Consider the following 14672-nt stretch of genomic DNA (forward strand, 5'->3'; position numbering starts at 1 on the left):
TTACCTGTAACTGTTCAGCTGTCAGTCTGACTAGAACGTATATTGACACTGTACTGTATTAACATTACTTTTAAGATGCAGAGCACAGAGTGTTCCCAGAGCTACATTATTTATGATGTGGAAATGGGCTTTTGGGCAAGACATTCTGCACTGCATATTTTTGAAACTCCTGCTGCTGGCATATAGTGCATTCTATCATTTATGCTTCACTATCTCACACACTGAGAAACATCTTGCTTCCAAACACTTTGTTACAAGCCTTGACAGATTCCCGTTTGAACATATTAGGTAAATTAAGAAAACTATGGCTGTTCAGCTGTGTTGCAGTTGGATGAGCTGGTGCTTCTCCTTTTGATATCACTGGTGGGGAAACTATGGGTTTAGTTTGGGGAGTGGGATCATGGTTAAAAGACATTAAAAGCAAGCTTCACTGGTACATTACTTGACTATTAATAAAAAGGAAGTAAGCCAAAAACTCTGAGGAAGGCTCCCAAGTCCCTCTAGGGTACTCCTATGTGCCAGTGAGAAATCTGCTTTACTGAACTACTCTCAGGACTCCTAAGGGATTACAGAAAAGAAAAATCTTCTTTTAAAGAAGGTTTGAAAAAAATAATCTAGTGCTTTTGAAGACATTAGATATTCTCATTTTATTTCCTTTCTACACCAATTCTCATTGAAAGGTAAATGATGTGAGTCTTAGTAATTAAGAAATCCCAGTATAATAAGTGCATTCTAAACATTCAGCAATATCTTATGAATTTTCTTCTTCTTTTTGAAGAGTGTATGTGAATAGACCTCTTCATGTTTTAAATAAAGTTATGCTGCACTCTTCAAGCACCTTACACCTAAAGATGTCAACACGCTTTGCTTGCACCTATTTTTAATTGCCCCAGAACACTCCATGGGTTAGGTTACACATTCTTTTGTTCTTAACAATGCAGCAAATGAAACACAGAAATGGCTGACAAGGGAAGAAGTACATCCCCTCTATACTTTTTTGCAACATCATCACTGAGCGAGTCACTTGCACAATTTAAAGCAGTCTCAAGCCTTCTGCATGGGATAGAACTGACCTACAAATTGTTGCTGCCCCTACAGGATTTAAGAGGAGTGGAAAGTTTTATCTTCGGTCCCACATTACGGAAAAAGCTTTCCCCTTCACCCAGAGGCCCTGAAACTGAATATCCAATGTGGCTATCCAGTTTACTTAGGAATCAAAAGTGCAAAAGAGTCAGACTGAGGTCCAGGAGCTGATTCAGAAGGTGAAGTCAAGTATCCTTACTACTTTGTTACTCTTCCCTTGCTTTGGATCCCACTTTGGATAAAGCAGTCAACAGATTCCAGAACAGCTTTGACAAGTTTTCACCTGTTTTAACTCCCAGCTACAGGTAACACTACCACATTCTGAAATCAATCTTACTCATGTTTTGTAACAGAGGGCAGAAACACACCTCTCTCTGTCCCTTTTGGAGATCCAAAGTAGTAACAATTAAAATACTGTGAGAATAGTCCTGCCTCTTAACTGGGTATTTAACAGAAGTGAAATCCACCTAGGTACAGTGTCAATACAAGGCCAAGGTAGTAATCCTATGCCTTCCAGTTATCCTTTGCATCCATTCCCCAATGGGAAACTGAAATATGCTGTGACCTTTTTTATCATTGGAACAGATCATCAGAAAATTATAATTGCCCACAGGATCTTTGGAGGTTGTAGTGAGGTGGGTGTTGGTCTCTTCTCCCAAGTAACTAGTGATAGGTTGAGAGGAAATGGCCTCAAGTTGCACCAGGGGAGGTTTAGATTGGATATTAGGAAAAAAATCTTTACTGAAAGAGTGGTCAAGCAGTGGAATAGGCGGCCCAGGGAGGTGGTGGAGTCACCATCACTGGAAGTGTTCAAAAAACGTGTAGACGTGGCACTTCAGGACATGGTTTAGGGGGCATGGTGGTATTGGGTTGACAGTTGGACTTGATGATCTTAGAGGTCCTTTCCAACCTTAATGATTCTATGATCTAATGGGTAATCTTGGTGTAGCCATTCAGTCAATAGTCTGCTTCTGTTTACACTGGGTTGAGAGCAGGAAGGGGATAATGAGGAATGCAAGAGATTCAGTATCTTCCTAATATACTTATTGTCACAGAACCAGTCATACACCACTTAGTATCAATATTTTTTAAATTTACTCTATTTTAAGTATATAGAGTCAAACTCATTCTTCAAATAAAGAAGTACTATGAAGGTAGTATGTCCATCTCCAGGAGTGAAGCAATTACAAAGCTGCATAAGCAAAATGTAAGAGTCTGTTGTTCAACATGAAGTATGCTCTGTTTATCGGCGTTCATCTGATAGTGTTTTAATAATTTGCAAGACACCCAGCTTGGCAGTTTTCACTTACCTTTGCCATAGCTGAATTACTAGTGGGAAAGTCCTTGAGAAAGAAATTTTCAACTACATCCCTCGCAAAGCAGGTCTGTTTGCACACAGGGCAGGAAAGGATACCTGAATTTAAAAAAATCACACCACAAATAAAACAATGCACACAAACCATGTGAACCAGGAAATTATATAAACCACACTTCAGTATCGCTGGCTTTTTTACATCACATGAAAACACTTAGTTCCAGGAAACTAAGGCATTCTTCAAGCCATAGGTAACTTATCTAGTTCAATATGTAAGAAAGAAAAACAAAGCAACAAAATCCCTAGAAATACATTATAGTTCAGTTGACTTATTTCAGTATTTGTCAATGATATCTGTACGCCCAAATTCCCATGAATCCTTTAGGGCTTACAGCTTTGATAAAAACTGAGCTGCACTTTAAAATGTATTCCCTTCCTACAGATCTACTTGTGCTTTCTCATAATAGTTACAGTTCTTCTAGACCAGGTTTACATTAACAGAGGTATATCAAAGCATAAAATAGACACTGACTGATAGTAGTGTTACAGTGCAGCATGTTATCCAAGTGAAGTCAAAGAGAAGTAACAATATGCTAGCAGAAGCAACAAGTCAGAATAAAGGTAAAGGATAAAAAAATCTTTCATACATGTAAGTCAAAATTGCAAATCATCTATTACAGCAAATCCACAGGCAGCAGAATGGGATCACCCCTAAAGCAAAGCAAAGCAAAGAAAGCAGCTTGAGCAGCAAAACCTGGCTCCATCTTCATTAGCTACTGAGAGCAACTGGGATGAATCCTGGTGTTTGCCTGGGCTGAGAACTACCAGTTCAGGAAGTTATCTATAACTGTATAAGTGCATTTTTGCGCCTCTGCTATTTCATTCCTAGACTTCTTGGGCTAGGAGTTACATTTTTCTAGAAGGTCTAGTGCTTTTTCTTTGTGTGTGTGTTTTGTGGGGTTTTTTTTTGTTTGTTTTGGGGTTTTTTTTTAAAAAAAAAAGCAGTGTGCATGTTTCTGACCACATATCTGTAAACTACTGTAGATGTGAATCCAAGTCCTTTAGAGATGGTGGTGGCGTGTCAGTCTATTTTTACCTTATCTTATCAAGTCTTTTTTTAATCTAAGTTTTTCCATTCTTTTGAGAACAGAATTTCAGTGCTATGCTCACCTTGCCAAGTGATCTGTTTATGATAACTAACAGCAGTATTTTCCATGACTAAATGATGCAAACTCACTTAAAGCAAGATTTTAAAAGCAAGATCAACGACAACTTTCTCCTGGACTGACAGTGTTCAATATGCTCTTTTCCTTAACTAAAATTATTTTTGAATAAGAAGAGTGGCCTGTAGGTTAATTAAACCTTAAGAGGTCTATTACTCTTCACATTAGATAGTTATCAGAGACTCTCATGTTTTCCAGGTGCTTAGTATTACCTGCCCTTGGGACATGGCTACTGCAGTCACTGGCCAGGTGCACAATTCTAACCCTGAATGTCTTCCATTTTCAGAACTGGGCTACTGCTATTTTAACAGGAGCACTTTACATTGACAGAGACACACAAACCCCACACCCTTCCTACGTTACCACTTCCAACAAAAGCACTATGCAGTCAGATGGCTGACTACATTCATGTTCATTCATAAATGTTTTGAAGAAACTTTGAGTTCTGTTACGTCTCCTTTGAAGAGGACATCTTACAAAGAATCAATTCCATGAGGTTTAGGTCTGGTTTAGCCCAAGTCTTCTTATAAAAGCAAAAGTATATTGTTTACTATTTTCCAAAGTTGCATTTACAACAAAACTGTGATTGAGGGGCACAAATGGCAGATTGTGGTCTACCTCACACTTGTTTAACTGTACATTTCATACAACACTGAGTGTTCACATAGACATGAGAAGGAACAAGCGGTATCCGCAGGTGCCTGTGCTACTCAGCTACAAGTCACCCCAGGAGAAAGGGCAACGCGAGCAATTGCCAATGCTTTGCTCATCTTCTGGGCATGTAACTTGAGTTTTATTTAAGTGTGTTCTGGTGGCAGGAGGTACAAAGAGGCCAAAAATGCATCTGATAAAGATGCCTGTGATGGCAGAAATCTGTAGAAGTCTTTTAAACTCTTCCTCTACCTTGCATCCTCAATATAAGGAGCACAGCTGAAAAGGTATTATTTACCTACAATATGTGTAGCTAATCACCTTCCTACATTACCCCCTAGGACAACAGAATGCTTTTGTATTTGTCACACTGAAATCTCTACATGCTTTCCCAAATTATGGTTGTGTGTGTCTTTTAGATATCAGTTAACAGCTCGGTTCTCTAGAGAAATATAAAAACAGTAGGAACACTGCAGTACCTAAGACAAGATGTATAACACAGACACGGCCCTCCTACTCCTTGTAAATGGTGCATACTACAAGCACCAGTGAATTGTGGTGCTAATTCCCAGAAGGGGAAACAGTTTTAAAGTTTCCCTGTGAGCACGTTACAAAGCAACACAGTTGTAACAGCAGCAGAAATAAAGAGACCAATACATTTTGATTGATAAGCTAAGGAAGTAAAATATCTACTTTGCAAGCAGCTTCTTGAATAAGTCTCATGGGACATGCTCTAATTCTCGGTGCAGTCGATAAGAAACCATCTACTGGCTTTACAGGGAATTGCCTCTAGCCCTTTGAGACTTTGAACCAGTTTCTTACTCCCATAACAGCATTGCCCGAGCAGTGCCAGTTCTTGATCTGGCTAACACAGAGAGAAAACCTCCACGGTGAGACTACGTAATATGCCACAAATTGACCAAAGGGGAAATTATCAACAGGTTACTTTCTGAAGTAAGAAATGCATGACTCTCACAGTTATTCCTTCATTTATATGCCATATGGGTGAGCACAGAGTCTTACACAAAACATTTCTGGGAATAGTGGCTTCCTGGAAAACAAAAGCAGTGCTCAGGACTTTGCTATAGCAAGGACAACTTCTGCCTGCCCATCATGTAAGGTAAAAAAAAGTTAATATTGAAGCTATTGTTTTATTGCATTCCAACACTACGCAGTTAGTGCAGAATTGTAAATCAAATTATACCAATTGAATGATATTTAATGGAATGTTCATGGCCTCAAGCAGGTTCATGTGAACTTTAAATTCTGCTAATTTGTAACAAACCAGTGAAGTATAAAATACCTTGTATAAAGAATTAATTTGACAATGGTCAAGACCATCTTTTTAATGTTTTTAAATGTATTTGAAGAAAACTGCAATAACTTTCACCCTAAGAAAACATATTTCATGCATGGATTTCAGTTTTGCACAAAAGCTTCCTTATATATATTGAGAAATGCAGTGATATTAAGAAATATGGAACAGTCATGATTTTGGAGGTAGATGAAATTACTGCTGATTAATATAGGGGGTGTTTAAAAATCATGCCCTGGATGCCATAGGACAATTTTTTTCCAGGTTGTAGATGCAAGTTATGCTATTGAAATCAGTGTTGTTCCAGAAATGAACATTGAACATACATGGAGTGAGTTGCACACACAGGGGTCAGAACTTTGTATTACACTTACTACCACAGACTGTCAAGTGAAGTACATCTTAGATTATGTAAGTGTCAAAGCATTTCTTAAATACCCAAGTAATGGTGAATTACGATTATTTCAAATCTAAAACTCCCTGGAGATTAACATAGGACATGTATAGCCCTCAGCTTAATTAAAAAAAAAAAAATCAGAATAAAAAGCGTAACAGTTAACAGGAAAAATAATGGGGACACCATGGCAAATTGGAGTAGTCTGCTACTCATAGGAGGACTAATCAGCAAGTTGGAAGTAGTCTGCTACTCATAGGAGGACTAATCAGCAAGCACCTTCTTGCCTGCCCTAATATTTAAGACTTTATTAAAAGCACAGGAGGAGATGGATTTGTGTCTTGCTAAAAGAGGGATTCCCTGAATGTGGTAGCTTTGGAGATCATACTTGTTCAGCTAATTGGGCTTCTGGTTTGATTTCTTTTCCATTTAATAAAAACCTGTGCTCTCTGGAAAGGCCCAACATTTTTCAATACAAATTCCCAAGAGAATCTAATGATAGCCTGGCATAATATATACACTACAGAATGGTTTGTGAAGTAATTACCCTGAAATTAAGCAAACCTTACATACCTATTTACAAATAGTCACAAGCAGCAGCTACTTCAACAATACAAAGCAAGCACACTACGCTGTGCTCATTTGCTCAGAGTGCAAATCACTAGTAAAGTACAATTTCCTGGAAAGCCCTTACCTGTCCTCTGGATAAAGAGGCACTTAGAGAGCTACACACAAAGTCACTTGTGTCGGGGAGCGGGTGGTTATTAAGCAGAACTGCACACAGAGTGCGCTCCCTTGAATCATTGCCGTATTGCAGATCGAAGTCTCTACAACTTTCACAGACTATTTGGGGCTGCTCCCCCTTCTTCAGCCAGAAACACTGAAAAATCAGCAGGGCAGAAAGATGTACTGGGCCACTACAAGGTGCATATCTTTTTTCCTCTTGCCTTTTTTCTTGCCTTTGCCTCTCAGATTCATTCAGGCCTCTGTCAACTTGCCTTAGTAGTTATTTTTCCTGAAGTGGTGAAATAAAAATCCCATAGTGAGAATGAATAGCAGCATCCTACTTCCCTTCTTGTTTGGTCTTCTCTCAGTCCTCAGCGTAACCTGGAGCAAGTGTACAGAAGGAAAGAGAAGACCTTTTCCAGATCCAGGTAGCAGCAGGTCTTACAAGGCCATTCACTCCCACGGTACATTTTGCAGACCATTTCCTAAATATTTTGCTTGCCTTCCTACCTTGCCACTGCCTCTAAACAACATTGTTAATTTGTTTGAAGAACCTGTACTTTGCAGACAGCTCATTTAAATATATCATTATTACAGCACCGTGGGTGACGGGAAGAATAGTCAGAAGCCCTGGAGACTCACTGTTTGTACGTATGAGAATGATGCAATTTCTGGATCTAAATAGCAATTCAACATGGAATTACAGGATTCAAACAACAGTTTACATATTAAGAGATCAGGAGCCAAATTCAGATACGGTGCAGTTGTGGTGCCCAAATTAAGTAAATCCGTTATTTATATCAAAACCTCTAGAAGTAGCAAAAAGCTAAGAGAGCTGTTGACATGCTCTATTTTTGTATGGAAATTATATTGGTAGGAATGAGATAGGAACATCTGCATAAATTATTTTTAGAAGTTCATTACCTCCTGCTGTTTATCATTTGAAATAATTATTTATGACATCACATTTCACTGCTAAAGAGATGACCATGAATCTAGAAAGGCTAGCAAGGATCCGAATGTTGGATTTAAGCCCCATTTCATTGTGATATGCAGAATGAAACCCTATTTCAGAATTATACGCAGGATAAACCACATTGTAAGCTATTCTCAGTGTATTTGAGTTATCAGCTAGTACTGAACAATCACTGAAGGAACAGAGTCCCACAAAGTTTCATCACGTGCGGGATGTGGAGGAATCATCCTACATCCACATCCTTCCAGGGCTCCACTACTTCTTTAACTACTATCCATAGTAGACTAATGCACCTGAACATCACCACAAAAGCCACCAGCACTAGAAAGCGACATGACATGCGTACAGACAGAGCTCTGTGTGTGTGTCACGTTTACATGCACACATCTCTGAGCTCTGAAAAGCTTCAGCAGCAGATGTTTACTTTGATGAATTGGTTTGTGGCCCTTTTTCATAAGCCACGTGTTTATTTCCACTCTCACACTCCCATCAGCAATAGCAACTAGCCAGCGGGTTGGGGAAAACAGAAATTCAAGGGCACTAGATCCAGTAGTCAGACACAGACACCCAGTCTAGGCACTCCAACCCCACACCTGAGATATCCAAAATCAGCTTTCAGGAAAAAAACAATATTCTGCCATATAGTGTTCAAGCCCTACTTCCCCGCATGTCAGGTCTCTCACACCCCACAGGACTTTCATTTCTGTTAATGAAAGTTGCCACATTGCATTGGACCCAGGAAATAGTAAGCAGACATCAAGGCAGCAACCCTCATACAGTGTTCCTTTGTAGAAGCACGAATAAAGAACTAAAATTTCTGAGTGCCCTCAAGTTTTTACTCCACTATATTGTAGCAATCTAATTTGTAAGTGACAGAGCTGTGGATAATTTGCAGCAATCATCTCTGAAAGTTCAAACTGTAACCTCTCCACCACGTATGGAAACCGAGTACAAAGACCTTTTGAACATCAAAAGCCACAGCTCGCAGTTTTGTTTCAAGGTCTTCCAATCTGGTCAGGTTTAAACAGAAAGAACCCTCAAGTCTCAGAAATAAATCAATGCAGATAATTAACCTATTATTATCATGAGAATTGATCAGCATAAAGAAACAAATAGTGGAGCTATCATACACACCACATTTATGCTTGCCGTCCACATGTTGCACCTATTCCTCCGCTCTTTTTTCTCCAACAACCATCAGAATAATTATTCTCACAGAGCATTAGCTACAGCTCAAGCTGCAGGCATAATTTACACTTCCTTGGAGACCCAATTATAGATTATAGGAAACAGTTCTGAAGACAACCTCCCACTCTACAGCTTCATATTTATATAACTAAACTCCCATTGTTTCCCTTTTGGATCTGGCAGCTGAACAACAGAATAAGAAGGGCTGAGTAAATTTAAATCCATTTAAAAATGACTAAATATATACATTATGAACAGTTTCCCTCTTTGGAATTACCTTTCTATTTCCCTTTTTAGAAATAAAACATGTATTTGGTGTTCAGTGGATCTTGGTGTTAAGTGGATCTAATTTAAGTAAATGGGTGTTCTCCTCCAGAATTAATAGCTGTGATACATTGCATCACTTGCCTTACATGATTGCATCAAAAGAAGGTTATTTGGGTGCTGGAGATAAAACAGCTGTAACACCAAGAAGGCCAAACTGTACTCCACTGTAAGCCTAAATATGGTCTAAAGAACTCAGTAGATGTGCTTTTTTTTTTTTTTTTTTTACCATACAGACTTAGCACAACATAAGGCACTGTGCATTGACACCTGGAGTCTCCTGAATGCAGCACACCATACTTCTTATGCCAAAATATCATACGGAAATGAGCCTAGAGCTACTAGAGCTAAAGGAGTCACAGAGCTCAATCTTTTTCTTGAAATAAACCCCCTTGAAGATATCTCTGGAGACATTAAATGCAAACGTGACCAACGCTTGGATTAGTTTTGGATGTCTCTCGCTAACAAGCGCTCACAATTAGGGATCCATGGTTGTATATAGCACCTACCTTACAAGCTAAGGAAAACTGTGTATTTTCAGCTGGAAATAATAAAATGCAGCAAGTGGACACCTGTCAACAGTTTGTCACATTTGTTCTCTTTAATAGTCTGTTTTTTCTCAGTTGTATCCCATCAGTTTGTATTTCTCTAATACCTAACCCTGTCACATTTCGTGGCATTTAAGTGGGGATCTCAGACCCTCTTTTGTATGTGGGAAGCTAACATAACTCAAGTGTGGACAGTTTTTGACTTATGCACAGAATGTGGATAGAAATTATGCAGTCATTTTCCAGGATTTTTGTTTTCCAACCTAGAGAAGCACAAAAGGGCAAAGCATATTTTAAAAATAGAATTTCAGAAGAAATAACTCAACACACAAGTTCAACACAAAAACATGATACAATTAAATCTACCACTTCCCAAAGCAATTTACAAAGCTGAGCAACTACTAATCGCATTTTACAAACATAAGGTGTAACTTACAGTGTAGGCAAATTACACAATTCAGTCACAAAACGCAAATAATACCAGGGCTTGGTATCAGCAGAAATCCGTAAGTTGTTCCAGTACATCTTCCCTGCTCTGCCTTTTTCTCAGGAGTCTAAATTGTGATTGAGCAGTGATTACCTGTGATTTTTTTTATTTTAAAGGGGGGGAGGAAAAAAAAAAATCCAACTCTTGAGCTGAGACAGTCTTTCAAAAACATAAACTCCATAGAACAGTTTGGGTGGGAAGGGACCTTTAAAGGTCATATAGTCCAACCCCACTCTGCAATGAGCAGGAACATCTTCAACTAGATTCAGGTGGCTCAGAACCCCGTCCAACCTGACCTGGAATGTTTCCAGGGATGGGACATCTACCACCTCTCTGGGCAACCTGTGCCAGTGTGTCACCACCCTCAGTGTGAAAAATTTCTTCCTCATGTCTAATCTGAATCTACCCTCTTTTAGTTTAAGTTCTCACAATAATGCACCTCCATGGGTCCTCGTTTTGAAATCAAAATGTTGGTAAGATTTAAAGTACTAAAACAACTTAAATCATCGAACATCTTATGGAGAGGATGGTTTGCAGATAAAGGGTAGTTTATTTTGGCACCCACCTCCAATTCAGAAAGGAGGGATAAGCACAGGAAACCGGATGAATCTGGTTTTGAATGCATTCATAACTCAGAGAGGAGCCAGACCCAAGAAGCCAAGGCAGCATGCAAGAACAAATTTTGTATGTTTTCACGTTGTACTGTGAGTGGCAATTCACACAGGTAGGAGCCTGGGAAAGTCCTCATCTGAGAAATTTCCATCCCAGGAGATGGAGGCATTTTCTCTCTTTCTTACCCAATCCCTCTCTTTAAAATTATTCCTTCCCATGCACAAAACAGACTGGAAGCGCACCACATGCAGATCTGCAGAGGATAAGAATGTGGATTCTCTATTACATGAAGTGAGGGAATAAAAAAAGGAAAGTGACACTGGCCTGCAGAAAAAGAAAAGAAAGACTGAGAATCTTAAAGTCCCCTTCATATCAGAAGCATATGTAGGAGCCAAACTCACAAAGATAATTTTCTTTTTCCACTCAAATTGCTTCCAAACTCTCAGTTCTCACAACTTCACATAAATTCTGACATGCATGCAGCTTTTCCGTAAGAGTTCTGGCTATCTCAGAGCTTTCACACATGACTCATCTTAAACACAAAAGCTGAGATACAGGTATAAAAGTATCTCAGTATATATCCCTTTTATATCAGGTATAGAAGTTTCCAACATCAACTCCCATCAAATATCAGGACCACTTACCTCCATCTTATCAGCAATCTTCATACAACAACAATAAACTAGAAAAGAGCTTTATGTTAGTATAGCACTATATATAGTAAAGCATACCAAAAAACACAAATTCAAGTGTGCTTTTGTAGCAAACCTCAGATTGACTTCACTTGGAAATATATTCACTTTTTCCCATCTTATATTTTGCTTAAAGAATTCACAGTAAGAAACACAATATTTCATGTTTAGTCAGCACAAATAGCTTAGCACTTGTATTTACAGCTTATCATTGGCACTTATATGTGATCATACTTAAAGATAACACTGAAAATTGAGTTGCTGCTGTGCTGCCTATAACTCAGCAATCGGTGCAGATAGATAAGCAACATTTAGCAGAAGATTTCACAAATCCACCCTGGCTGACCTATGGTGGTTGCAGTTTCAGTCATTGCCTTAAATAAGAGACACAGATGTTTTGGTTTTCCTGGTCTCCTTGCTCATATATTAACTGAGTCTCTGCACCTGGTGTTTCACTTCATTTACTGGGTCATCACAGTTCATTATCTCTTTTCTCTAACCTTGCTCTTTCCCATAGAAGCCCCCTATCTACAAGACAATGAGGAAGTAAACAGAGGAATTTCAAGAATACAGAAATAAACTAGTATTTGTCCCAATTTGCTACAGACAAGTAATTCCCGATCCACTCAGGAACTTGAAGGAATATCTAATATTTTAACAACTCATGAGAACCTCTGGCTGCACTTCATCCAAGATCACCAAGTGGTTAAAATTCACTTTTCCACTTGGCTAACAGAAACAAGGGGGAAGAGAGGAATGGCTTAGATGTCAAAGGATACATAAAAAATAATGGAGTGGTTGTTTTCAACAGCATTTTATTATAAAGTAGGTCCCTCAAACATTAAGCCCATTATGATTGGGCATTTAAAATTTTAAGGAGACAGCTACTTGAAATGACTGCTTTGCTCTCCTTGTCATCTTCTCCTACCTTTATATCTTTTTCTGTCTCTACCCTGCACATGAATAGCCTTTCTCCTTTGCCATTAAGGTATCCCTTTTCCTTTATCTTTTATGTTTTGCTAGCCTTTCAACAGTGGTCTCCTAACTCTTTCCATTTGTTCTCAAACCTAAACTTGTCTAGTTTATGTTATCTCGTCGATTCAGATTACCATCACCTCAGGGAAGGTATCTTCTCTTCCTACACGTTTCTAAAATCTTCTATGGAAGAGATAATAAATGATGCCTCTTATTCATCTAAAGTTCAAAGCCTGTGAAAATACAAGTAATCTACATGCCTTTGCTCTTCTTATAAATTAGTAATGAATCTGGAATGCTTCCCCATGGAACCCATGTTAGTTAAAATTACTGTATTCTGTGATCTAAGTCCTGTCTTATTCCAAAAAAGTTACATGTTTTTTATTAACATCACTACCATAAACTGTACAAATAACTTCAGGATTTCAAAAGCCACAGTCACAAAATGCTTCTCATCCTCAATGGTTTACTCAGCTTGTTAGGGTGAGTTACAGTATAGCCCACAGTCAGGAGGGTTCACGTAGAAAGAAACCACATTTGCAATGAGGTAAAAGGAAGAGTCTCAGTGCACCACAATACACATATTCTAATAACAATTATTATGACCTCTGTTAGGAACAAAGAACCGGATGTTTTTGTGTTGGTGTTGGCATGGGCGAGGAGAGGTGGAAGGGGGAGAGAAGGAAGAATAAAACTACCACCACAAGCGGTACCATAGAAAGGTCCAATATGTCCAAAAGATTGGATAAAGACATAGCCTAGAAACTACCTTGTAGCATTTATTCATTCATTAAGGTAAGCAAATCAAATATAATCTCACATTTGGTTACTGAAACTTAGTCCATTCTGGAAAATGTTAAATGTTGCCTGACTCTGCCATTTCTCTTCAAAACATTCCTGTTGGATGAAAAACATAATGAAGGAGGCTTGTTCCCAATCCACCCTCTGCTCATACAAATCCTGAGTCTCCTAATTTATTCTTTTAAAGTAGTGCTTTAGAGCAATAGGCTACAAAAAGTACTTCTCAATCTACCTATTTTTATAATACTGTACTACAAAGAGCACAAGCCACAGACTCTTAAATATTACCTTCATATAGAACTTCATACTCCGTGGGAACACAGTTATATCCTTGAATCAAATCCGGAAGACAGTCCTTACAGAAGGAATGAAGGCAAGGTAGCATTCTGGGGTCTCTCCTCCGCAGGTCCCATTTGCACACCAAACAATTCCTCAACAGATCCAGGGTCTCCATTTCTGTTGGCTGAAATTTGAGATCAAAAACATGAAGAGTCACAAAATGGCTCATGACAACCCCTTAACAAAATGCTTGATCACTCAAGCGCAAACTAGAAGGCAACAGCGGGATGCATGTTCTCAGAAACAACATTTATTTAGTCTTTGTGAAGAAAGAGGAAGTTCCTTGCAGCTGAAAATCACATACCCGCTTTACAAAAAAAGAGTATCTTTGCAGATTGTTGTGCAGGAAAGTGTGGTTTAAGGTCTACAAACCATGATCCCACTATCTCTCTATAGTACTTGCAACTTCTGTAAAAACTGAAGTAATCTGTTCTATTGATCTACTTGCAAAGCTCTTACCAGGCTGAATTGTCACAGGCTGTACATTTCCTGCCAGAAGCACTGAAACTGTGCAATAAAAATGACAATATTCTCTGACTGCTTTTACAGTTTCACCTCAATATTTTATAGTTTTCAGGTAAAGCAAATAATAAGCACAACTGATCATGCATTTCATCAATGCACATTAGAAAGCTGCTTTGATGAATGTTCAACATCTTCTGCCAATCTTCTTTATGGAAATGTAATAAAATGCACTTTGCAGTAATCAAATTTCAACTGTCAACGTGACCGCAGATCAAATTATAGGCCAAACTTGAGCTGCCCACAAGCTGGGAAGCAGTGTTCCTCCTGACAGCCTAAGCTCCCCAAGGTAAAAGGAGAGTTTTGGAGTTCGTGTTCCATCCCTGATCTGAGATTTTGAGAGATGTGGATCAGATACAGCCTGCAAAGGGAAACTTCTGCAAGTTGCATCAGAGGAGAAAAATCAAAGAGTCTCATCTCCCCTGGAATCATCATTTCAGACAACCGAACCTCCTGGGGCAGCACCCCACATAGCTGCCCATTGCCTTGGCATGGTGGCCT

The 14672-nt window shown here is 38.9% G+C and overlaps 1 protein-coding gene across 1 annotated transcript in view; it reads right to left on the reverse strand.

Moving 5' to 3' along the window:
• The window catches only part of TRIM66 (tripartite motif containing 66), a gene marked incomplete at both ends in the record, with an annotated part of 48895 nt that extends 35077 nt beyond the window's left edge, over positions 1-13818 (reverse strand). The window contains 2 exons of the mRNA XM_082000627.1: positions 2394-2497; positions 13599-13818. Coding sequence (XP_081856753.1) covers positions 2394-2497; positions 13599-13818 — 324 coding nt within the window. The remainder of the gene's footprint in view (positions 1-2393; positions 2498-13598) is intronic.
• Positions 13819-14672: the final 854 nt, after the last annotated feature.

This window comes from Phaethon aethereus, assembly GCF_964289735.1.
Source record: "Phaethon aethereus genome assembly, chromosome: 5".
In the NCBI taxonomy this organism is placed as follows: Eukaryota; Metazoa; Chordata; class Aves; order Phaethontiformes; family Phaethontidae; genus Phaethon; species Phaethon aethereus.